The following is a 25,282-nucleotide window of genomic DNA, read 5'->3' as shown; positions in this document are numbered from 1 at the left end:
GCCTCACCCTGAATTTCACCTCTGCTTTTTTTATTTTTTCTCTTCCATGGGGATCTGAGCTGCGCTCCTGAGTGGAAAATGTGTCCAGTGTTGATCTGTGGGCAAACTGGGAACATCCCTTGGAGCAGAGGGGTGGGTTTCAAGACAGGGACAAGAAAGAAAGGTGAGCAAGGAAAAGATCATCAACCTGTCTACTGGATGGGTTATTTTGACTGTTCCATCCTAAATATGAACCGCAGGTGATGCTTGGGTCTACCCAGCCACACTGGACCCCCTTTGACTTGGGATGCTCCCGTCTGCTGATCACTTTGGGACAGTCTCTATCACAATTGCTCCTGGCAGCGGGGATGGCTCCTTTAGGCTTATCAGCCCCATTTCACAGATGAGGAAACTGAGGCACGGACTCTAATCAGCCAGGAATAAAGCCCAGCCACCCAACAGAGGAGGTTATGCCACATCTGAGCTGATGATGCTCTTTAACCCACTGATCACAGACCAGGCTCAGCCAAACTGACATGCCGATGCGATGCAACCCAGCAGGAGAGAGAAAACTGCTGTTGTGATTTCTTTTTTCCGGGATCAGACCCTTTAACGGGCTCTTTTGCCTCCAGCCACTGGCTGCTGTTTGCTCTCTGGCCCCTGCGGGCTGGCAGCCTTTCCCCTGCCCGTAGGGCAGCGCCTGGCAGAACAGCTAACGGGGGCGGGGGGGAGAGACGGTGCTGAGCAATGTGAACATATGCAAATCAGACAGCATGACGTGTATCCTAAGGTGTTAATGAATTTATAGATGCATGAATAATTATTTGTGAAAAGCACGGAGAGCTGCGGAGGTCACAGATGGCTGGAGAATAACAAATGCAATAGCATTTACGGGGGGAAAAGAAGAGTCATGCTGGCACTCTGCAGCCAGAAACGCTCCGGCAAGGCACAGACACCGTGGGAAACCGAGGAGCAAAGGCACCATCTGTGGTGCAGAGGGTGGATCTCCGTTCCCGAAGCTCGGCAGGAGCAGGTCGGGCTGTGCTGGACCTCAGGGACTCGGCCAAGGGTCCAGGCTGGGGAGCGAAAAAGCTGGTGAGAAGCAGCAAAGTGTTGAGCAGAGGGTTTGCGAGCGCGGTCTGCTTTTCGTTAACGTCTGCATTAATGATCTCTCCGCGCAAGCCCCCAGCATGTTAATGAAATTCACAGTTGATGTTAAACTGCAAGGTGTTATGAACATTGTTGAGGGCAAGGAGATCGTTTCAAAGGATGCCATCGAGGTTGAGCCTGGGCTGGAAGTATCACAAGAAGCTTAAGGAAGGCAAACGAAGAAGCAGCGGGGGAAATAATGCTGGTATGGGGAGGAGGGAGAGCAGGAAAGAGAACTTTAGGGGAGAACTTTGTAGAATCGGGCTGATGGTTGGACTCGACGATCTCAAGGGTCTTTTCCAACCTGAATGATTCTGTGATTCTATGAAAGTCTTGGGGTGAAGGTGGGGAGCAAGCAAAGGGTGCTGTGCGTGGCCCCCCTGCTCCTGCCGGAGAGGGCTCATCACCGCTCACTAGCAAGGATGAATTTTTTTAACTTGATCCATCATTTCGCTGACAAACTCGGAGCCTCTTCTTAGGAATCTGTTCAGCGTCCGGAGCCTGGGGCTCTAACGGCCGGTGGAGGATGCTCACACCGGCTGTTGGAAACAGCAAGGAGGGGGACGAGGGAGAGCTGGTGTCCCTGGGGACCCTGAGCAGAGAAGAAATCGAGAAGTATTTGCTGGGAATGCTCTTGCCAAGGGCAGATGGGGATGGGGAGGCTCCGGTCCGGGCAGGGGAGGGGACTTTAATGTCTCCTCCCTGCCAGATAGGAGATCGTAATAACATCGTTGGGTCAACACTTCTCAGGAGGTTGGAAGAGATGGTCCATAGTCTCTGACTGGGTTGCTGGGTGGATTTGGCACCGGCCAGGAACTGCGGACCATCTCTTCCAACCTCTTGAGTAGTGTTGACCCAACGATGTTATTTCCAACTGACGTGTGACCCTCTGTCATGTATCTGAAAGGGCTCGACTTTGCCTACCCTGTTTGCACTTAAATAGCCCCTTTATACCATGCTGTAACCAAAACACCTCTCAGAAGCCTTGCTGATGAGCTAACACACATGAGCTCTGTAACCTCTTCCCGTAAGGCATTTTTTTTCCGGCTATCGAATAAATGTTGTAATTTTTTTCTGCACCATTCCCATCCTGCCAGCATCCTTACTGAAACGTGCACAGCACAGCTCTGCTCCAGTACCAGCCTCATCAAGGGCACACGATGTGAAATCACCTTCTGGCTCTGGCAAATAACCCAAGAAAGTCCCCACAATGTCTTGCAAGATCTTGTGCCTGGCCTCCCGCTGCCATCCTCTTCCTCATTAACTCGTCAGGGGTAGATGTTCCTTGTATCTGTCCTCCGCTGAGGCTCTGTGCCTGCGTCCAGCTTGGTGGTTACGGTCTTGAGCGGCATTTGGGCTCATCTCAGGGCAGTCCCTCCTCTGGAAGCCAGCTCTGGGCTTGGTGCTGGTGATTGCCATCTATACAGATGGGTCCTACGGAGAGGAAGCTCCTCGTTCCCCTTCATCTCAGCAGATTGCTCCAAACCTGAGTCCCGGCCTCCTCTGTCCTTCCACTGAGAGAAGCCTTGTAAATCCCACCGTGGATCTGCAGACTGCTCAGGGTAAAGCTTGGTGCTGGGATAACACTCCAGATCTCCATCTCCTCCTGCCTTCTCATTTTGAGGCTCCCTCGCTGTCTAAGTGCACGGGCAGCCATCGGTTCTGCCCACCCTAGAGTGCTCAGCCTTGCCTTTCCACCAGTAATTCATCGTACAGCTTTTGCAGGCAGGGCGTACTGACGCTTACAGGTCTGCCCAAAAAACGGAGGGTTAGAGCAGGAAAAAACCACCCAGCAGCCTAGAAAGCAGCCTCTTCAATCCCTTCTCCCTTTCCTATCCGCTCTTTTCTCTCACCTTTTACGGCCACTCGCCTTTCTTTGTGTTTGTTCGGCTTCTATTTGTCACCGACGACGTGACACCAGCAAGAAAAAGCGAAGGCACGTCGGGGCTGAGACACTGAGAACAGTGACACCAGCGAGAGGAGCAGCCCATGGCCGGGCCGCACGGATGCGCCACTCCAGGGGCTGAAGCTGAATTTCCCAGGATCTCAGTCATCAGCATCGTGCCCTGCCCACGTCGTTTGGTCCCCTCGAGTGAAGGCAGCAGCCTCAGGAAGGTGACACCTCCCAGGTTATTACAGACCCAGGTCCAGGCTGGCCCCACACCCCCAGCGTTAAGCAATCTGCAACCAACTGTGTGCACAGACATTATTTTTGCACATATAACTCTCTAAAGCACGTCCAGGAAAGCGCTGTTCTCGCTGGCTAATTAGCTCATTATTATATTGTGCTCACCTATTGTGTGTCTACTTGCAGTTTGCAGCTCTTTCCCCACACGAGGTGGCAAATTTGCTTTGCAATTAGCCCGGCGGGCAGCTGGGCTACTGCAATAAACCTCTCCCAGCTCTCCTTCCTCATTAGCAAAGTTTCACTCGAGGAGCTTTTATGGCAGGAGAATGTGTATCTCAAGAGTAAGATTTTTGGAAGAGCATCTTTGCCTTGAGTGGGGATTACGGCACTGAGCTCCATGTGCCTGGGCTCATTACCGTCAAACACTTACCCAGAGTAATTGCTTAGGGGGAGAAGAAGTAAATCCTTACCATCAGCTGCTTGATGGTTGGGTGCTCTTCCGTCTCCCTGCCCGAGGCTGGCTCCTTGTGTACGATCTCCACGCGGATATCGTTCTTGGCAGAAACCACACCTTTGAGATCTGGGCAAAGAGCGAGATGGAGAAGGGGTTAGCTGAAGGTGACCGTGGAGCATCCTCAGGGACCTGATGATGGCTGAGGATGTCCAGCAGCGCCGGGTACAATTAACCCTGGCTCAGCAAGAACTGGGGGATATGACTTGGATAGATTGGATCGGTGGGCCAATGTCAACGGGATGAGCTTCAACGAGTCCAAGTGCCAGGTCCTGCACTTGGGCCACAACAACCCCCTGCATGGCTACAGGCTTGGGGAGGTGTGGCTGGAGCTGTCTGGAAGAGAAGGATCTGGGGGTTCTCATTGACAAGCAGCTGACCATGAGCCAGCAGTGTGCCCAGGTGGCCAAGAAAGCCAACGGCATCCTGGCTTGGATTAGAAATAGTGTGACCAGCAGAAGCAGGGAGGTGACAGTCCCCCTGTGCTCTGCACTGGTGAGGCCACACCTGGAGTGTTGTGTCCAGTTTTGGGCACCTCAATACGAGAGAGATCTCGAGGGGCTGGAGCGAGGGCAGAGGAGGGCAACGAGCTGGGGAAGGGCCTGGAGAATAAATCCTGTGAGGAGAGATTGAAGGAGCTGGGACTGTTCAGTGTGAGGAGGAGAAGGGGAGGGGAGACCTCATCACTCTCTACAGCTCCCTGAAAGGACGTTGTGGAGAGGTTGGTGCTGGTCTCTTCTCACAGGGGATTAGTGACAGAACAAGAGGGAACGGCTTTAAACTGCAACAGGGGAGGTTCAGACTGGACATTAGGAAAAAATTTTCCCAAAAAGAGTGGTCAGAGAGTGGAATAGGCTGCCCAGGGAGGGGGTGGAGTCCCCATCCTGGGTGTGTTTAAGGGTCGTTTGGATGAGCTGTGGGGGGATGTGGGGTAGGGGAGAACTTTGTAGAGTCGGGCTGAGGGTTGGACTCGATGATCCCGAGGGTCTTTTCCAACCTGAGTGATTCTGTGATTCTGTAATATTTGCATTGCATAAGGTATGGGCATGTGAAACCTTTGCCTCTGGGGAGCTCAGATTTCCATTTTCATTTCTTCGGGAGCTTGGTAAGTCTCTGCCACACTCATGGTGCTATTCGCAGGGCCTGGGCTGCAGCAGGACTGCTGGAACAGACGGTGGGATGTTTGTCCAGACTGCTGATCTACAGCGTCTGCTCAGGGAGCACGTGAAATGTTGCTCCTGAGGGATGTACTAGCTCTCCCCTGGCACTGGGGAGCCCCTGAGAAAAGCCTTCCCCAGGTTTGGGGGGCAGACACATATGGAAAAGGCTGAGCAATGAGAAAAGACGTAGCCAGGGCTTTGGGAACAACAAAATCATCCCTGGCTGCTGCTCCAAGCAGCCTGTTCTCATGCAGGGCAGAGAGAAACATTTCTGGAGAGACTCTCCGCCTTCCCTGAAGGTGTCAGGCACGCTTTGAAGAAGTCATTTTAGCAAAATTAAACCAAAGACACTGAGCAGCAGGAGCAGAAACGGCTGGGCGAATCCAAGATGAAAAGCAGAGATGGATGCAAATCTGAACAGCGAGATCTAAACAGCTCCCAGCTTTGAAGCCAGGCTTTAGCTGGCTCTCACCTCCCAGGGTGGCTGCGCCAACCCTCCTGGACCCAAAACTGCCTTGAATTGCTGGGCTTGTCAGATCTACCTCCAGCTGAAGGAACCGGCAGCGCCCTGCCAAGCCAGGACTGTACCAAGTCAGTCCAGCAAAGGCTGGACCACGCAGGAGGAGACGACTTTATCTGTAAACCAAACCGGATCACACAACTGAGACCAGCTTGAAGCTCCAGCCTTGAATTAATCCATCTCAGCATCCCGTGCTCTTGATATCTGCAGCCCTGCTGTCACCCGCAGACGTCTCCAAGTCGCAGGGTGCAAGGCAAAGGGGTTCGCTGGGGAGTTACTACTGCTCTTTCTTTTTTTTTTTTTCTCTTGCTGAGCCCACGTTCCTGGTGCTGAAGTCTCTGTCTTTAATCACAAGGAGAAGCTAATTACTGTCTTGCACATCCTCTCCCAGGAGTGTTCCCCATTAAATAACTCTGGGCCGTAAAGTCACCGAAGATACAACAACAGATGTGCAGTAAAGTCTTTTTTTTTTTTTTTTTTTTTAATTTTTCCAGAGCCTCCAGGCTTGGTGTGTCTGCACCCGGTGCATTTTTTTTGCAGCATCTCCCCAAAGCAAGGCCAGGAATTGCCTCCCGCAGTGCCATTAGCTGTGGCCGGTTGTAGCCATCAGGAGATGCCTTCTCCAGAGTTGCTGCTGGGTCACCTTGTCCCCTCCTCTGGGAGCCCTGTGGAGCCATCCCAGCAGCCTGCCGATGGGTTTTGTTTGCAGGCTGTTGTTTTAAATGATGCAACAAAGCTCTGGTATTTGTCCTGGGAGAGGAATCTGCAGTCATCCTGGTAGGAAATGAGTCCCTCTCCTGATATCAAAGTGCTCTGCTGGTCCCATCACTCCTGAGCTGATCTCTGTAATACCTCTGCTGATTTCACACCGCTAACCATGATGAAAGTCCTTTCCTCACCTTCTCAGCCTGGTGTTTCTGCCTTCCTAACGCTCACCTGCCACTGGAGATAGATAGTGGCCACAGCATCCAGTTTGCATCAGCACCTGTGAAGTTGGGATAAAAGCCCTTTGCCCTGGGCCAGCTAAGTCTTCCCCTGCAGGGTTTTGCACCATGAGTGTCCCTCGGGGGCTGGTTTAGCTGCTAATAGTCCCAGCTCCCCCCCAAAGCAAGGAGGGACCTTGTTTTGGCAGCTCCAAGTGGCTCTTAGAGCCATGTGATGGGGGAACCAAGCAGCCCCACTACCACCAGCACCCCCTGCTCGAATCTCAGGCTGGGGAATCCCACCTGCACCCAGGATTTGCTGCATTAACACCACAGCATCCTGCTTTTTTCCCCCCAAAAAGCCCGGCTTTTCCCCCTCAAAGACCTGCCCACCCTCTGCACGCTTCCAGCTTGTGCGGGACTCTAAAACCTGGCACTTGCACCAAGGCTTTGATCTGTTGTCATGGCGTTAGTGTTCAATCGTATGTCCTTGTAAAGAACCCCGCACCATCTGTTTACATCAAATAAGAGGAGGATAATGAACCACATGCTCTTCCCTGCTCCGAAGGATGCGGTGTGGGGAAAGCACGGCTGACTACGTCCAACCATTGACACGTTAACACGGCTCGGCCCCTGTTTTCTTCAGGTGCTTGAGTCGTCCATCACTGCTGAATGATCTCCACAACATCAAATTGGCCTGGTTTTGGGTCCTGTCCATCAGCAATCCTTCCTCAAAAAGCAAGATTAATGACCGCCCCTCATTGAATTCGTTAACGCTTGCTAATGGAGGCTGCAAGAGTTCAAAAAACCGTGGGATAAAACAGGGAGAGGCATTATTATCGCTCTCAAAATTAAACACATTTCTACTGCGGGAGGCCGCGCGTTCATACCCAAATCCAGGAGGAGCCTGGTGTCTTTGATTGCTTTGCAAATGATCAAGAGGGGGAAAAATAAAAAGAAAAGAAAAACAACTGGGTTTTCTGGCACACACACAGAGAGCTTGGCATCCCAGCATCCATACCACGTGCCTCCCGAGCAGGGAGCACCGTCGACTAGCTCCTCTTCTCCCCCGTGGCCTGAGATGCTCCAGACAATCACGCTCTTCTCCCTCCTGGTTTGATGCCTTTTCATGAAGCCACCAACCCTCCTTTAATTTCCCGGTGTCTTTTCAATGAGGCAACACGATGCCACCCTGTTTATCCCTCCTTCTCCTCTACCTGTGTCTAACGTCGTTTTAACTTGTATTCCCACCGCAGCCAGGCTTCAAAACCCACATTCCATGTAAAACCCCTCATCCGGCTGTAATTTCCCACTAGGAAATATGCATTTTATGTCAAGAAAAATGAAATTAAAACAGAAAGCACAGACCGAGGGGGGCTTTTAAGCACCAGCGTGGCACGGCGAGGATGCTTCTCCCTTTTGGACATCAGGATTTCTCCAAGGGAAGGGTTAAGAGCAGGTTCCTTTGCTGAGGACACCTTGCCTGCCTCCCGGGCTGCCAGCGGGGATTAGCATTTACCCTGGCACGTTTTCCCACGTGCTCCAAAACCCTCTCCTCTCCCCGCAGGGCCGCCGTTCGCAGCCGAGTGGCACTGAACATTTGGTAGGCCAAGACGAGGAGCAGATTGTGCTGGTGCTGTGTCAGTAAATTCCAGACTCTTTAATTTCTTTGTCACCCGCTCTATTTGCTCCCCCAGCAAGGCTTGAAGCCCCAGCCCTGCCCGAAGGGATGCAGCAGGGCTGGGGGAGACACTTACTCCTCTGGGAGCGGGCGCAGCAGAAGGCGACGATGGTGGCCATCAACACCAGGAACGCCACGCCGGCCCCCACGGCCACTCCGATGATCACCGCCATCGGCACCGACTCTGCAAGAGGAAGGAGAGGGAGCATGAAGCCGGGATGAAGGTTGGAGAGGTGGCTTTTCCCCCAAGGGACCCACCCCCGGCTACTGGAAAGCGACTCGGTGATGAGCCTGGGGAGGGTTTTGGGGCCAAATGGACCTCCTTCTCCACTGCCTCGTCCCTGAGCAGGTGATGCTGGCACAGGCTGCCCGTGGGACGCTGGTGCACACTGTGATTTGTGCAAGCCCTGATCTCCCTGTGCCTCAGTTTCCCCTGGGAGGGAGAGAAGAGGAGGGAGCCAGGAGAGCAGGTTAACAACTGCTCTCCATAGCACCCTGCGGCTTAATGAACGAGGATCTCTAAAGGATGAAAAGTGCGAAAGAAGACGGCATGTTAATATTATTAACAAAGAGAAATGGCATCAGAGCAGTCTGGGAGAGAGGTTAGAGCTGGGATGACGGGATGGAGTCAGGCACTGAGCCTGCCTGCCAGAGGCTGTAGCTCAGCTGTCTTAGCAGGCGCTGTTAAGTATATATGGATGAATTAACCCAAGAGCCATCATTCACAGCCTCTGCCTGTTTTATATCCCAATCTCCTGCCGTCTCCCTTGGCTTATCAACTCTGTCATCCTTCCCTGAACCCCTGAGGGTGCTACAAGGACTGGGACAGGAGGGATGGCCCGTGCTGGGGATGAGCAGAGGCCGGGCGGCTGCGGTGGGCGAGGCCTGTGGGTGGGGATGTGCAGGCAGGGGTCTGCGGGAGGAGCAGAGCCCGCCGCAGAGCAGGGGTTACATGCTCACATCCTTCTGCCTACAATAACTTTGTAGTTGGGTTCCCGGCGGGGATTTCAGACCGCAGCTCAGCCGGCAAAGCTGATTTATTTGCACAGATCCAGGCAGCAGCTTGTGAGGTGCGGGGAGGGTGGAATATGAAATCACATTTATGGTGAGAGGGTCAGATTTGCAGCCCAAGAGCCTTGTTATCTCCCTGCTCAGTTCCTCCGGTCCCTCAAAGCACAGCTCCTACTTAACGGCAAGTGTTGGGTCGGCGCCTGCTCTCTGGATTATTGCCAGGCAGCGACAGGCAGCACCTCCCACTCACAGGACACCAAAGCTGTGGGTACCACAAACTGCCTTTGCTGGCTGGGATGATAAACTACATCCTGAAGACCCTCTCCCCAAGAGCAGCAGGTATCTATAGGTCCCCATTCCTGGTCTTTCCAAGCATCCCACAGGCTCTTGTGAACCCACAGTGGGCCAGAAGAGGGGCAACCCCTTCCAGGATGGCTGGCTAAGCCGGGTGAGTGTGTCCCCACCGCTTTCCTGGACACCTCCAATGCATGTTTTCTCCTTGGGGCTCCTGCCTTGCAAATGGTTGGGATGAATTTAGGGAAAAACGGATGCAGAGAAGTGGTCCTCTCTCCTCCTTGTCTGTGCAGATGAATGATGCTGGACCATGGGGACACATGGGTGATTGAGCAAAGCCTGGCAGCCTGATGGCTGCCACTTGACTGGGTGATAAAGAAACCATTTCTCATCATCCACTGGGGTGGAGCTGGTGGTGACCACCTATTTCATCCTGGACCTGAGATCACAGATCCAGGGCAGGGTCAGACTGGCTCTTAGGAAGGATTTCTTTGCAGAAGGGGTTGTTGGGCGTTGGAATGGGCTGCCCAGGGCAGGGGGGGAGTCCCCATCCCTGGAGGGGTTGAAGAGTCGGGTTGACCCAGCGCTGAGGGATCTGGTGGAGTTGGGAACGGTCAGTGTGAGGTTCATGGTTGGACTGGAGGAGCTTCAAGGGCTTTTCCAACCGAGATGATTCTGTGAAATCCTGCCTGTGCCTTTCAGCCTTCCTAAAGGGCACACATCCTTAGCGGTGGGACTTGGGGGAGCTGTAGTTCCACCAGCATCTTCCCAGTGTAGTCAGCAAAGGGTTTCTTCATTGTTATCTAATCCCAGCTGCAACAGGGGAGTTACAAAGCCACTTCATGTTACCCTTTGGCAGCGGCCAGGGGGCCTCATGGGTCCTGAGCCCTACTTTGAGAACTGCAGGGTGATAAAAAAAATGATGCTTGTTCAGTTTAGCCTCTTCTGCTTACACTTGATCTAGAAAGAGCCTTTAATCTTCCTTGCTTAGCTTGTTGTTTCAAGTGATTCGGTTGGTGGTTTATGCTGATGCTTTTCAGTTTCTGTCTTGTTCATGCATTTTCTGCCTGGGCCTGCTGGTCCCTTGATGTGTCACTTGTCACTCGAGCTGGGCCACTGGTGACATGACTTGCACGGCACTGAGGAGATGGCCAAAACGGCTGAGAGTGCTCACCACGGTGGTGCAAGAGTTTCCCCAGGGCCTCCAGTGAAAAGGCAAGTCCTTGGGTGCTCTGCAGCCTCCAGCTGGAGCTTAGGTAGCAGATGCTGGAGCCGCTTCCAGCTGCACCAGGGAACTCATTCTAAAACCAGCATCCTCCAGTACGCCAGATGAACCACCTTGCCCAGGTGTCCAAGAAGGCCAATGGTATCCTGGCTTGTACCAGCACTAGCGTGGCCAGCAGGGACAGGGAAGGGATCTCACCCCTGGACTCAGCACTGGTGAGGCCGCACCTCGATGAGTGGGTTCAGTTTTGGGCAAAACCTCACTCCAAAAAGGCCATTGAATGACTCGAGCGTGTCCAGAGAAGGGCAACGGAGCTGGTGCAGGGTCTGGAGCACAGGTCTGATGGGGAGCGGCTGAGGGAACTGGGGGGGTTTAGTCTGGAGAAGAGGAGGCTGAGGGGGGACCTCCTGGCCCTCTCCAACTCCCTGAAAGGAGGGTGCAGAGAGGGGGGATGAGTCTCTTGAGCCAAGGAACCAGCGCCAGGCCAAGAGGGAATGGCCTCAAGCTGCGCCAGGGCAGGGTCAGACTGGCTCTTAGGAAGGATTTCTTTGCAGAAGGGGTTGTTGGGCGTTGGAATGGGCTGCCCAGGGCAGGGGGGGAGTCCCCATCCCTGGAGGGGTTGAAGAGTCGGGTTGAGCCAGCGCTGAGGGATCTGGTGGAGTTGGGAACGGTCAGGGTGAGGTTCATGGTTGGACTGGAGGAGCTTCAAGGGCTTTTCCAACTGGGATGATTCTGTGATTCTGTGAAGAAGAAACTGGGATTTTCTTCTCCGGGTGGCCTGAGTGCTCCTGCCAGTGGTGGTAACTCGTTATGGGATATTTTTTTGGCTCTCCCAGGGGAATGTGGAGCAATAGGATGAGGAGACAGGAGCCCAGGGTCCCTGGGAGTGCTTGCTGGCTCTCAGCTTCGGGGGAGTGGGATCTGCAATGCAGATCTCAGTGAGAAGCAGGTAGTGATGGTGATGAAGGTGATGGAGAATCATGCAGGGAACAGGGTGGGGAAAGTGGCCAGGGCTCTCCTGGGCTGAAAAAAACCCCTAACTGCAAAAGGGCAGTGACAGGAACCAGCGGCTGGGATGGCAAACTGTGTCCTGAAGACAAGGGCGAGCTGACGAGGAGCAGTTTGCTGGCTGCGCGCTCCCCCATGAACCCTGCTCTGGTGCGGTGGATGAGGAAGGCACAAGGGCAACACATCCTGCAGCATCTGCCCAGATATCACTCAGCCCTGCTCTGGCTGCAATGGCTGCTGGCCAGCACTCTCCCAAGATGCTGAGACAAGCTGATGTCTGCAAACGACCCTGGAAACTTGTACTTCTCTCTCTTTTTTTGCCCCATAATAGCACTTAAGCGGTCCCTTTTGCAGCACTTTAAAACATGGCTGTGTAATACCATCCCCCTCTCAGTGGCTGGGTTGCTGGGGCACAGAAAGGCGCTGCTGGTTTGCAGAGCAGGGTCTGGACTGCTCCAGCTTCCCAGTCCATGCCCCAGTCACCGCTCTGCAGCTTTCCTACACCCCTTCCTGCCCTTTCCTGCCCTGCCCGGCCCTGCTGGAAAGCTGCTGGGCCAGGAGGAGGACGCCAGGTCCTCAGGTGTGGTAATGGCTGGGGACAATTCACATTCACCGTCAGCTCATGATTTCCATACCTGCTTGAATACCAGCTCCTGATTTCATTTCCGTACCTGTTTGAAAATAAAGCAAGTGTCCACAGCCTTGCACAGCCCAAGCGCACACGTCAGCCTTCCTGAGCGCTCAGCCCTCTGCTCCGCTCTCTGCTACGAGCGCAGGGATGTCCCCGTGAAGGGGATGTCCTCCGCCACCCTACGGCATCCTCAGCCACCCTACGGTGTCCCCCTGCCCAGGGCAGGGATGTCCCCTTGCATCGCCTAGCAGGGATGCGAGCGCATCTGGGACGTGGAGCTGGCCGTGGACCCGGCTGCCCGGCCACCCTCTGCTGGGACGCCGGCTCGCCGCTGAGCGCTCCCGCTGACTGGCAGACGACCTGGAAAAACCACTGGCTCTGTTTGCATTGGAAGAAGCCCAAGGCTAATTTTAAGGGGTTCATTTAGCTCTGATTTAATCTGGACGGCAGCCTTGCCTATAAATCACGGCTTAATGAGAACAATCCACCTGCCTGCCCTGGCATTTAATAAAATAGAAGAGAACTGGAGTCCCTCCAGGAGCTAAGCGTTCCTCACAAAAGCCATCTCCCTCCCTTGCTATGGAGAGCCCCGAGAGTGGAAATCCCCTGGCCATGCCTTGAGAATTGCTCGAGGTGCCTTTGAGGCTGGGCAGGTAAGCACGTGCTGGCATCATGGCTGGTGGCTGGGGTGGAGGGTTGCCACCAGCCCAGACGCCTTCCTCCCGCTCACTCCCATCACCACGGAGCAGTGGGGTCTGGGAGGAGCAGCCGTTCCTGCTTCTCTAAGGTTATAAATGATCCTCCAGCCTGTGGCAGCGGTAGCACCTTGTGCTGTGGGGTGGGGAGTGAGGGGTGAAGGATCAGCCTGCACCCTCCAACTCCAGCAGGACAGGGAAAACAGGGCAATACCGTATCAAGGAGAGACTTTGCAGAGCTTGTCCCACCTCCTGGCCAGGACCAGGTAACCTAAGGATGCAATCCCACAGCTAGCATGGCTGGAGCATTTTCACCATCCTTCCTCATTTCCTCTTTGACATCCCAAGAGCTTTTCTGAGCACCTCCTGCCTCTCACAGCATCTCCCCGCTCTTACAGCCCAGCCAGGTGCTAATTCCCACCGCCCAAGAGCCCACACCGCTGCCTCAGCAATGCCCACCTTGCTCTTTGAGCCGGATGATCTCCGTGTCGGAGCCGAAGCTGTTCCAGGCGGTGCAGTTGTAAATGGTTTGGAAATCGGCCCGGACAATGTTGCTGATGGTCAACGTGGAGATGACACCTTCATCCGTGCTGACTGTCTCCACCGTGTAGCGCCCAGAGGTCCCAGACTCCAGGACGTTCTCCTTCCAGGACCAAGCCTGCCAAGCAAAAGAGGGGTCATCCGGGGGTAGGTTTGCCCACCGTAGGGCACCCGAAGGGGGACGAGGCACTCACCGTGCCCCCCGTGGGATGCTACTCACAATTCGGTCTGGTGGTGGGGTGCTGCGGATGAAGCACTTGATCTGCCCTTTCTGGCCATGCAGGGCGTGCTGCGTCTGGGTGCTGGAGATGATGGGTGGCCCTGCAAGAGAGAGGAGAGGGCTGCTGGCGTCTCATGTTGGCTGAAGGTACTGGGGGTGATGTGGGAGGGCATCATTGGAGCCACGGAAGGACATCAGGCTTCCCCTTTGAGGGGGAGGGATGGAGCAATAGCTCCTTTGCCTCCTGTGACGCAGAGGGACACAGAGTGGAGACTTTTCTTTTTACTGGTTTTCTGCAAAGCTCCCCCCCCCCCCCCCAAAACACCAGAGTCTCCCCATCTCTGCTCCCACATCCCCCGTGTTGGAACGGTGATTAAATCACCCGGCAGAAATCACCTTGGTGAACCTGGCCTCTGAGAAGGGCTGTTTGCTCCAGAAGCAAAGCAAAAGCCCAGCCCACCGGGTGTTCCTCTTCTGCTCTCTCCTGGATTTGTTAAGCAACCCTTACACTAATTGCTCCCCAGGGGCTTAAGGAAGCGGTAGGAGGGCAGAAGGAGGCACTGACGGGCAGCTGCTACCTGCAAAGCCACCTGCAATCAGCCTGCCTGATGCGGGGGAGAAATTTCTGCTGGAAAAGCCTTGGGACTGCATTAACTGGGCTCTCCTGCACCATTCGGATGCCGAAAGGAGCCCAGCCTGGCTGGGAAAAGCTCTCCCTGAGCCATATGAGGCCGAACGCACCAGCTGAGCCAGCCTGTGGAGGGAAATGTCCTTGTCTTGCCTTGGTGGACATCCTGAAGACACGGCTGGGAGAGGAGAGCATGGCTTGGTGGGATCAGTTCGTTCCCCACTCTTCCAACAGCCGTGCAGGGGGTACACCTCCCCCTGAGGAGGGGATCACCCCAAGGGAGCAGCACAAGAGCTGGGATCCTAATTGCTGTTTATTAGCCTCCTTAATTAAAGCAGATTTGCATTTCTATGAGTGGCTTGCTGCTGGCAGAAAAGAAAACAGCAGGCAGCGGGATGTAAGCAGGCAATGCAGGGCAGGGAGAGGGAGGAGGCAGGGGCTGGCAGATCTCCCCCTGCCCCAGCTCGGCTATTTCAGATGGCTTGTCACTCCTGGTTTTGAGTCTGTCACCAGGTTTGTCAAAAAATAATACAGCCCTGTCATCACGCCCCACCGCGCGCACGTGTGCGGAGCGATGTGCAAACAGGCTACAAACACCGTCAGGCTCCGTAGTAGCCGTGCAAGGTGGAAGAGCTGCAACAGGAGTTGCTACAAGAGGCCAACGTACTGCTGGGGACAACCTCAGCTGGGTCTTGAGCCCAGGTCTCGGGGATGGTTGGAGTGGGAGAGCTTGCTGTGCTCATCCTCTCTCCCATTGATTCATCCTCTGCAGATTTGAGAAACATTTCCCATTTCTTTCTTTTCCCCCTGCAGCTGATGTGTTCCTTGTAAGAAAAATCTCAGGGTTTTGGGGTAAAGTGGGGAGAAACAGATTTACCTGGGTATTGCTGACTGATTCTCATCCAAATCACCCATTTATGAATTTGCAGAACGCACAAAAATGTACCAAAAGGCTAAATTCTTCACCCTGGTGCATACATACACACAGTAGCCTATTGGAATTATCCCAGCAACACCTTCCTGCATCAAACTTTCACATTCCCCAAAGACTTCCTGCCGAGATACAGCCCTGTCCTTCCTTCCCTGTGATATTCCAAGGTGAGATGCACAGAAAATCAGCTCAGTGAAGTGCGTTTCACTGCCCAGCGACCAGACACATGGTTCTAGCAGTTCAGAAAATTACTGCTGAAAGGGAGCCGCCGTCAAAATTGGTAATAGCAGGAGCTGTGCGGGAAGGAGAAAGTCAGGATTTGTTTTGATGTGATGGTCATAGCTGGTATGTTAGTGGAAAAGACAAAAAAACATTTTGCTGTGGTTTTGTGCCCAAATGCTCTTCTTCGAGATGCTCTAGTCATGCTCTGAAGGCGTGCATTCTCATTCATCCATTGCTGAGAGCCCATCTTTCAGAAGTGCTGGCCGGGGTCTCAGGAGGATGTAAATGGCACCTCGCCTTCATGAAACGGCTCTCTGCAAGCGTGCCCAAGGTGGCAACGCCAGCTAGCCTTGGCCTTCCCTCCCCACGTCTGGTGCAAGAGCAGAACTGTGCCAACCGCCAAGGGTGACGGGCAAATGGCCCTAAACGCGTGCTGGGGTGTTTTCCTCCTGGATGGGACCTGTTTGGTTCCTCCAAGGATGGCACAAGGCATGCAGGATGAGCTTCTTGGCTAGCTAAACATGTGCTAGGTGGTCCTCCTGCTTGCCTGCCCTGATCACTGATGAACCCAAAGCCAATGGAGGCAAATGCAGCGATGGGATCTGTAGGCTAGGCCTAAATGATACAAAAAAAGCACTATCTTCTTTCTGTTTCAACAGTTGTACGTTACTTACAAATTCTGGAAGTGCTCCAAGACTGGGTGACGCTAGAGAAAAATGGCTTAATAATCATTAAAAGGATCATTTTCCCCAAGGCGAGTGGATTTTAAATGGCACAAATGCCAACGGCTTTGGGTTTTATTATTGCTTCAGGGGTTCAGAGTCGAAGGCTTATCATCATGATAATAGCGTATGACTAAAGACCATTTGTGAGATGAACATGCCCAGAAATAATAGCATGAAGTTGCAGCCTCTTCACATTTGTGGCCGGCGTTTGATTCTCCACCAGGCTCTGGCTCCTTATGAAAGCTGCCAATCTCCGGCTTGGCATTCAGCGCTAAGTGTGAGACAGCCCACAGGCAGGAAAAGGGCTTTAAACAATGTTGCTATGGATATAAATGATGGAGCTATTGGTTGCGGTTATTTTTAGCGCGCGGTGCCCATTTATTTGTGCTGTCCTGGCGGCTCGCACAAAAGGGAAGGCTGCTTGCTGACTTGGGAGCCTTGGAGGAATGAAAGGATGGCCTTGACTTCTCCAGCCTGCTCCAGTCCAGCTGAAGCTTGCCTCCCAAGCTCTCCCAACACTGGAGATGGTTTGGCAGGAGAGATTCGTTTAACTCCTTGCTTCCTGCAGAAGCCCTGGGCTGGCTCATGCTCCCTGTTACAAGGGACCATCCCAAGGTCCCCATCCACAAGGAGCGGTGGAGACCCGCTTGGTGAAGCCTTCAGCGGGCTGAGGGGACACAAAGATGTTCTTCTGATCAAGCAGTGTGGCAGGTTAGTCCCTCCCGTGCTCCCTGCTCTCTGGCAGGCTTGGCTTGGTTGTTGGGGTGAATCCCAGGCAAATTAAATCCTGAATTAGCCACCTGGGGCTGTCCAGGCCTTCTAACAAATCTTTTCTCACCAAGAGAGATGGACAGCGGTGGTGGTGTCTGCTCAGCAGCCCCTGTCAACTGCAGGCAATGGTGCTGTGAAGGTGATCTTGGGGTGCTTCTCCTACTCGGGTGGGAGCTGCAATCAGGCTTGCGTGCAGTTGCGAGCATTGAGAGGCTTTGCTCACACGGGGGCCATAAATCCAACTGCTGCTGATTTATGATGGCACAAACAGTTCCTCGGTTCCTTCTTGCCTCTGCTGCTCCGGCCCTGCCAAATGCTGCTCGTTTGCATAATCCTCCTTCCCATTAACCAGACTCTGAATCATATCTGCTTCCTTTCAGGCTGGTGGCCTCGTGCTCCGGCTCGGGGATGGGCTGCCAGCCCCCTGCTCCGCAACTGCAGAGCTGACTGGCGAGGCTGCCGGTGGGGAGGGCAGCGAGACCGGATGGCATGAAGGCAGGAGGATGCTCTCCCACCCCACCCCAGCATCGTGCTGCTGCCATTTCTGACTGTTTTGAGAGTGGAGGGCTACTCCAGGTGGGACTGCAGGCTCAGACGGGGCCAGATGAAGATCCCTCAGTTGGGGTCCCTGTGCTTGCGGTGGGATGGATCAGCCCGCCCGAAGCCCACGTGCACCGATCAGAGTTTATGCAGCCAGCCCAGGACAGACACTTCTAAACGCCTAATTTTACTGTGACAAATCCTAAACCATGGAGAAAGGCACCTGGTAATATCAAGACAATTGTATCGCCCTCTGGATTTAAAATCACTTGAAAATACGAGGTGTTCAACTTCCCTCTCAAATTACAGCAGAAAAAGCTTTCAGCAGAATTCATTAGCTGGATTAGACACACCGTGCCATGCTCCTGGAGTCGGAGCGCGGCTCCAGCTGCAGGATGGGTTGCCAAGCCTCGGTGCCTGGTGGCTCTTGGACCTGTGGACGCTGCTCGGGGGCTTGCCCACCTTGGAGGGCCACCTCGACCTGGAGGTGTGGGATTCTGCCTTGGTGTAGGGTCTGATGCCTGCGACGGCGTGTCCCAGCGTTGTCACCTCAGGGTTGCACCACACCCCGGCGGCGGAGCCCCGCCGCAGCACAGCCAAGAGGGATGGGATGCTGCAGACGGTTGGGTCCCAAGAGGTATTCAAAGCTGAGCGGCGAAACTCACAGCATGGATCTCATTTGCTCCCCTGTCAGTTCTGTGAGGTGAAAAGCTCAGAGGCGGAGTAAACTGCAAAGCTCTCGAGAGAAGCTTTTCCACGCCGCACGCTCCAAACGGCCCTGAGCCTGCGAGCGCTTTGCTCTGCGTTCAGGGCAGCTGCGTGCCTGGTAGATGTCAGGAAAGGAGCAGGTTCTTTGTGCTAATTTGTTGCTTTGCTTTCTGTGAGCTAGTTTAATTGTAATTAAAACCCAGCAGCCGCCAGGGAAGGAGCATACAGGCACCAAGGAGCTGAGTCGAAGTCGAGGGAGTGGTTGGTTTTCAGTGCCCTGCTGTGTTGCCCTTGGCTTCCCTTTCTAGCATTACAGAATCAGAATAGTTTGGGTTGGAAGATGACTTTAAAAGTCATCTAGTTCCAACCCCCCTGCCACGAGCAAGGACATCCTCAACTAGATCAAGTTGCTCAGAGCCCTGTGCAACCTGACACTGAATGTTTCCAGGATCTACCCATCTGCATTATCTGCATTTAAAATTAACGCTTGTTGCTGCCTGTGCTGCTTTCCCGCTTCTTTTCTTCTCTTTGTGACAGTGAGCAGGGACTGACTCCTGCCAGTTTGTCACGCAGGTGAGAGACAAAATTCATACATCTGCAGCCTGCCTGGCTTTTTCCCTTCCCTGTTTAGACTGAGATTTGTTATCGGCTGCTGCGGGGTCCTGGCCAGGTCATCATTAAATTCCAGGGCTCTGGAGTGCTCCTGAGCTTGGGTGTGGGTCCGGGCCACATCCTGAGGCGGTGCTGGGTGAGCCCTCTGCAGCTGTGGAGGAGCTATATAGCAGTGCTGCCTCTCCCAGGTATCCCCACATGGGCTCGGAGCGAGTGATTAGGCTGTTGGTCTCGGATCCAGGCTCAATTCCCAGCTCTCTGGCTGTGCAACAGAGACAACAGTGCTCTCCGACCTTGCAAGGGTTTTGCAAGATAAACCTATTAAAGATTTAAAGACACCAGCTCCCAACTACTCAATAAACCTCTGTTGATAATAAGGAATCAAGCTGGTCTTAGATTATGTTGGTTTTGGGTTTTTTTTTTTTGCTTTAACCCATGCCTCTCCAGGCAAATGAATGCAAAATCCAATTTACTCGTATTGCCTGCAGGGCAGGACCATCCCTGATCCAAACATGGGTGGGATTTGCTCTGAAAGCAAATATCTGAGGAGATAACTCAGCAACACAAGCTGTCAGAGCAACTGGAACAAAGCAGTGATATGGCAGGAGGGAATAGCAACAGGAAAGCAAGAGGTACCATTGACAGTGAGCGTCACCTCCCGCTCCCCTGCACCGACCCGCGGGACCACAGCTCGGCACACGTATTTCCCAGCATCTTCCTGGCGGACGGACTTCAGGGTCAGCTTGTTCTCGTTGCTCAAGACCTGGAAGAGAGGAGGGGGTTGCTTTCAGGGGGGGGCGATGTGAAGTAGAACAAGAGATGTGAGTTAGAAGCTCCTGAGAAAATAAAGCAGATGAGCCCAAAGTCTTATGTGGCATGGAAATATCACTTATTGCTGTTGACCAAGGAATAAAGAAATGACCCAGTTTTGTGGTGGGGGGTGGAATATAAGTCCCGTTCCTATTCATTTGAATTTTTACAGACACCAGTTTTCAAGAAGTTCAAGACACAAGAGAAAAATTTTGGTGGCTGCAGCAACACAACCGCCTTATAACCCGGAGCAGAAAAGCCATTGAGAGAACCACGCCCCACACTTGCATTTCTACCTTCACGGAGGCTGCCAGGATTGACTCGGGGATTTCAAACCCAAAAGTGGTGGGAGACCAACCTGGAGAGCTGGCAGCCCCCCTGGGAACGGGGTCTGGATAGCCAGGGAAATCTCAGCGGCTTTTGGCAAGCCCTCCCTCTAGACCGGCTGCAACGTGGCCATCAGCCACGCTGCCCTCCTGCCCCGGCAGTGCAATTAGCAGCTTTATTAAACTTTGAAAATTTGCTGAAGCAGAGGGATCTGGCTGAGGCTGTCAGCAGAATCTTGGCACTGGTGGTATTTAAAAAAAATCACGGCAGGTCTAAAACAAACAGCAGCTTTTGGAGCGATGTGTTACTGTGTTGGAAACACATGCCTGGGGGCTACCTCCCCCCAGCTGCCCTCGCCTCTCTGCCCCAGGACTTTGCAGGCTGGGGCCAGCCCATCACCTCTCCTCCTTGCTCCGTGAGCCCCTGGCTCTGCTGGTTGCTGCTCCCACAGATGATGCCTCCAGGAATTGGTGCTTATGCAAAGCCCTGGAGGCCTGGATCTGGGTCTCCCTGTAGCAAGAAGATTGGGGGGGTCTCACCCCTAATCTGGCATGAGGCAGAGTCACAGAGTTGCAGATCCCTTTTAAACCCACTGTTTTAGCACTGATTACAGAGATATCCACTCAAATGCCTGTGGTTACTTGGCCTCACCCTCTCTTCAGGCTCTGATTTATTTCACAGAATCACAGAATCATTCAGGTTGGAAAAGACCCTCGGGATCATCGAGTCCAACCCTCAGCCCGACTCTGCAAAGTTCTCCCCTACCCCACATCCCCCCACAGCTCATCCAAACGGCCCTTAAACACACCCAGGGATGGGGACTCCACCCTCTCCCTGGGCAGCCTATTCCACTCTCTGACCACTCTTTCTGGGAAACATTTTCCCCTCACGTCCAGTCTGAACCTCCCCTGTTGCAGTTTAAAGCCGTTCCCTCTTGTTCTGTCACTAATCCCCTGGGAGAAGAGACCAGCACCAACCTCTCCACAACGTCCTTTCAGGGAGCTGTAGAGAGTGATGAGGTCTCCCCTCACCTTCTCCTCCTCACACTGAACAGTCCCAGCTCCTTCAATCTCTCCTCACAGGATTTATTCTCCAGGCCCTTCCCCAGCTCGTTGCCCTCCTCTGCCCTCGCTCCAGCCCCTCGAGATCTCTCTCGGATTGAGGTGCCCAAAGCTGGACACAACCCTCCAGGTGTGGCCTCACCAGTGCAGAGCACAGGGGGACTGTCACCTCCCTGCTTCTGCTGGTCACACTATTTCTAACACAAGTCAGGATGCCGTTGGCTTTCTTGGCCACCTGGGCACACTGCTGGCTCATGTTCAGCTGCTTGTCAATTAGAACCCCCAGATCCTTTTCTTCCAGACAGCTCCAGCCACACGTCCCCAAGCCTGTAGCCATGCAGGGGGTTGTTGTGGCCCAAGTGCAGGACTTGGCACTTGGCCTTGTTGAAGCTCATCCCGTCGACGTTGGCCACCGATCCAATCTATCCAAGTCTCTCTGTAGAGCCTCCCTGTCTTCATGCAGATCAACACTCCTGCTTGGTGTCATCTGCAAACTTACTGATGATACAATACTGATGATACTGATGATTTCCTTCTGGGAAAGTAGGAGCGAAGAAGGCAATCTTGTGGGATCCGGACCTGGCTCTGGAAGCGGAGAGACTGAGAAAAAAGCAGCCCTCATCCCACATCCCACCGTGACGGCTGGGCACCGATGGGCTTCACAAAGCAGGGTCTGGGTTCACAAACCAGCACCCCTCTGGGAAGATGGAGGCAGCTCTGCTGACCAGTGCAAGCATCTCTGCCCAGTTAAACCAGCTGGTAGGTCTGTCCCGAGCCCTGAGATGCTCCAAGCTCTAAGCTAGAGAGAGCCAAATAAAAATGGAGAAAGCTGCTCAGCCTGCGCGCTGCAGATTAGGGAAGGCAAGCCCTGATGCGTGGCTGGGGCTGGACCACAAGGGGCAGGGAACCCTCGTCCTCGCTGCACATGGCTCCTTTCAGCCACCCTGCACACTCCAGCGGCTTTGAGAAAATGAAACAGCAGTCTAATAACCCAGAGAAACAACCACCGCAGGGATGGGAAACCACCCAGGGATTATTGACCCACTGGGATTCTGTAGCTGATTCGAGCCATCAGCTCTCCCAAGTCTATAATTACTTCACAGGAGATGGCCTTCACTGAGGTCATTATGGTTTGGAAAAAATACTCCAACAGTTAATGCCTCAATGTCTGCTCCCCTCCTCGGTCTGTGCCTGGGGAGCAGAGGTGAGGAGAGCGACTCAGCCCGTCCATCTCACTCCCCTGTAAGTCCAGCTCTCAGATAATACTTAGAGCTGCGTAAGTCAGCGTTGCCTCATCGACTTCAGGACACATCTGCCCAGACGAAGCCAAAAGATGCTTTTCAAACCCAAACCTGCGTGTGCCTTCTGGATGAGTTTCACGTCTGGGCCCTCCTTTAGCTTCTTAATGTGGCTTTGCTCAGCCCTCCTGTCTGTAAAGAGGGGATCAAGTATCTCGCGCCTTCCTGGGCTGACTGAGCCACGATTAATGTTTGCAAAGCTCCTTATGCTTTTCAGGACAAAAGAGACGTGGAGAAGTCTGCTGGGCCAGATCCAGCCTCCCCTCACTCGAGGAGGCTCCAGGCCACAGCTGAGGAGAGCTGGGGTGAATGCGTCGGGATGTGAGCTCGCAGGTCTGGAGGCCAGAAGGGACCATCCCACGAAGGCCAACACAGGCGATTTGCAGAAGCGCTACCCGTCAGCCAGAGGTTACATGATTAAGAGAGAGAGGTTAAGAGGTTAAGAGGCTCTGGCCTCTGTTCAACCCTTATGCCCTGAATCATCATGGGAATCCATTCTCCTTCTCTTAGGCCTCCTTTGCAAACACCTCCCGTGGGCGACAGCTGCGTGGGCTCTGGAAGGTGGCTCGATGGGGCAGGGTCAGACAGCCTCTGCAGCAGCGATGGCTCTGATTTTCAGCAGTCTGGTTTTCCCTTTGCCTTTCCCAAGCAGGACTCCAGGCCTGACTTTCCAGTCTGCCATCCAAATGCCTCGTGGCTTCACACACACTTTCACCCAAAATATTACAAAGGGAAAGAAGCCTTTACTGCTTCATGCGCTTCTCTGAACTAACGAGACACTCACCACTGCTCTACAACGCCACGCTGTCCCCTGCATTAGGAGGAGTCTCATAGGTCCAGAATTTGTCCAGCCAGGAGCTCCCAGCCCTGGGATTTGCTCCATGGGGAGCATCACACAGCACCTCATGCCCTGAATGTGCCATTCCCCACCGCCCCGGCAGAGATTCTTACCACGCCTGAGCCTCTCTTCATCCAGACGATGGTGAGAGACGGGTTCCCAGTCCAGGCACAGTTGAAGACCGCGTCTGAGCCCAGGTCAACGAGGAGGGACTGCGGTTCTGTTGCCATCCTGGGCCCAACTGCACAGAGGAGACTGGAGTTACTCCCGGAGATAGGCTGTGTCAACCAGAAACCCTCAAACCAAAGAGGTCACTGTGTCAGAGGAAGCAGCGGTAGGTCCTGATGGACCGATGGGTCACAACCACAGAAGACCCCCGAATAAAGAAAAGCCTGAGACAGGTGCCTGCTCCAACCTCAGAATGACCAGCTCCCCAAGGACCACCACCATGAGCTGTGCACTCAGAAGGCAGGAGGAAATCAGGAGTCCCACCATCAGAACATTTACAAAGTCTGAGCTGTAGGAGAGCCCAGCAAGTCCTGGTCACCCCGGGCATGTCAAATCTAGCTGTGTCCCCCAACCGTTAATTTTCAGCAGCTCTGCAGGCCCTGCTGAGCCCTGGGAGGTCAGTCTCAAGCTGACAGATTACTTACAGTAGACGTCCACGGTCCTGCTGATGTTTGTGCTGCCCAGAGCGTTAGTGACTTCGCAGGAGACGGGCTCGAAGAAGAAGGTGTGGTCCACGATGGTTTCGTAGAAGTCACCGGATGCTTCCTTTATAACCTGGCCTTTTTTTGCCCACCTGTCGAAGAAGAAAGAGCATTGTGGTGGTGCTGTTCTGTGTCGCGCACGCGTGTGATGGTGGAGACTCGCTCGCTCAGCGCACAGGTCATAGTGCTGGGGGGCAGCAGGTCATGGGGTGTCTGCTGCTGCCCGTGACTTTGGGAAGGATGTGCACATATCCTCAGCAGCGTCTGCATCATCCCTACATCACCCCCCAGGGTTATAACCGCAGGCTGTGGAGGCGACACCACAGCGACGTGTATGTATAACCCGACCGAACCTTTCCGAAATAAATCAAAATTGCTATTTCCCTGTGAAAGCCTGTTTCACTGGAAATACACCTCATTCCTTAGGATTGTGGGGCATGGGTGGAAGACCTCAGTGATAGGAGGGATGGGACATGAGGAGTCTCTGCTGGTGGAGAACCATGGTGACTTTCCGAACACTTGCCAACCAACACTGCTGGCCCTTCCAACTCAAAGCCACTAAAAACCTTTTCAGCTTCCCCCAACTTTCACCCTTTTCTTCTTTTTTTTTTTTTTTTTTTTTTCCAATCAAAGAGAAATTTATCCCTTTAAGGCAGCTGAAATAACATTACCCTGAAAAGCCAAGCTGGCATTTGCAACACTGCAACTTGCAAATTGTCTTGGAGAACAAGCTGTCAACTCAGCACTTGAATTAAGCCGCTGTTTGCCAAACAATGAGCAAATGTGACCTAATGGGGCACCATCTGGCAACCTGCCACTCTGGAACGGGTGGGAAAGACAGGAGATGCTGTCAGGCAGCGTGAAACTCCAGCCGCTCTTTGGGGGAAGGGAAAGAAAGCGCAGGCAGCAGCCTGGGGAAAAAAATAATAATAATCCTCCCAAAACAACTGACAGGTAAACTAGAGGGAAGGGGATTTCCCTGAGGAATCTCTGCCCCTGTGGTCCTGGTTGCACTGGATGGGTTGGGGTGTTTGGAGAAGATGGGGTGGGTTGGGGAAAGAGGAAGGTGCTGGGAGCTGGACGTGCCCCACCAGGCTCTAGAGGGATGATGCTGCTTCCCACACGGGGTCAGTGGGGTGGTTTTGGGGAAGTTGTCCCCTTCAAGGAGAACAGCATCTACTCATGGTCCTCCCACGGGTCTCCTGCTGCGGACTTTGCTGCTCCCTGCGACCCTGCTCTGGGGTCGTGCAGGGTTCCCCTTGCTTTAATGTCAGACTCACGTTGCCCCGCGGACAACCAAAGACAACTGGAGCTGCGCCGGACTCATATAGGCAAAGGAGGGCTGCAGGCACAGACGGCTTCCAAGCGCCTCTGTGGGGCTGGAGCGAGAGCGAAACACCGGTCCACGGCAGGCTGAAAAATGCTC

General features: G+C 53.7%; 1 protein-coding gene across 4 annotated transcripts in view; it reads right to left on the bottom strand.

Moving 5' to 3' along the window:
• The window catches only part of KIRREL3 (kirre like nephrin family adhesion molecule 3), a 356,593-nt gene that overhangs the window by 5,918 nt on the left and 325,393 nt on the right, over positions 1-25,282 (bottom strand). For 3 of the 4 annotated variants that reach the window (XM_074848917.1, XM_074848921.1, XM_074848920.1), the window contains exons 8-15: positions 23,800-23,948; positions 23,260-23,387; positions 19,449-19,575; positions 13,676-13,776; positions 13,375-13,573; positions 12,225-12,260; positions 8,128-8,235; positions 3,727-3,836 (exon numbers count right to left, since the gene is read on the bottom strand). In XM_074848917.1, the coding sequence (XP_074705018.1) occupies positions 3,727-3,836; positions 8,128-8,235; positions 12,225-12,260; positions 13,375-13,573; positions 13,676-13,776; positions 19,449-19,575; positions 23,260-23,387; positions 23,800-23,948 (958 nt within the window). The remainder of the gene's footprint in view (positions 1-3,726; positions 3,837-8,127; positions 8,236-12,224; positions 12,261-13,374; positions 13,574-13,675; positions 13,777-19,448; positions 19,576-23,259; positions 23,388-23,799; positions 23,949-25,282) is intronic. The other variant, XM_074848919.1, reaches the window with a different exon arrangement.

This window comes from Strix aluco, chromosome 23 (genome assembly GCF_031877795.1).
Source record: "Strix aluco isolate bStrAlu1 chromosome 23, bStrAlu1.hap1, whole genome shotgun sequence".
Classification (NCBI taxonomy): domain Eukaryota; kingdom Metazoa; phylum Chordata; class Aves; order Strigiformes; family Strigidae; genus Strix; species Strix aluco.
Note: the sequence above shows the minus strand (reverse complement) of the source record. Positions and strands in the feature narration are given on the sequence as shown.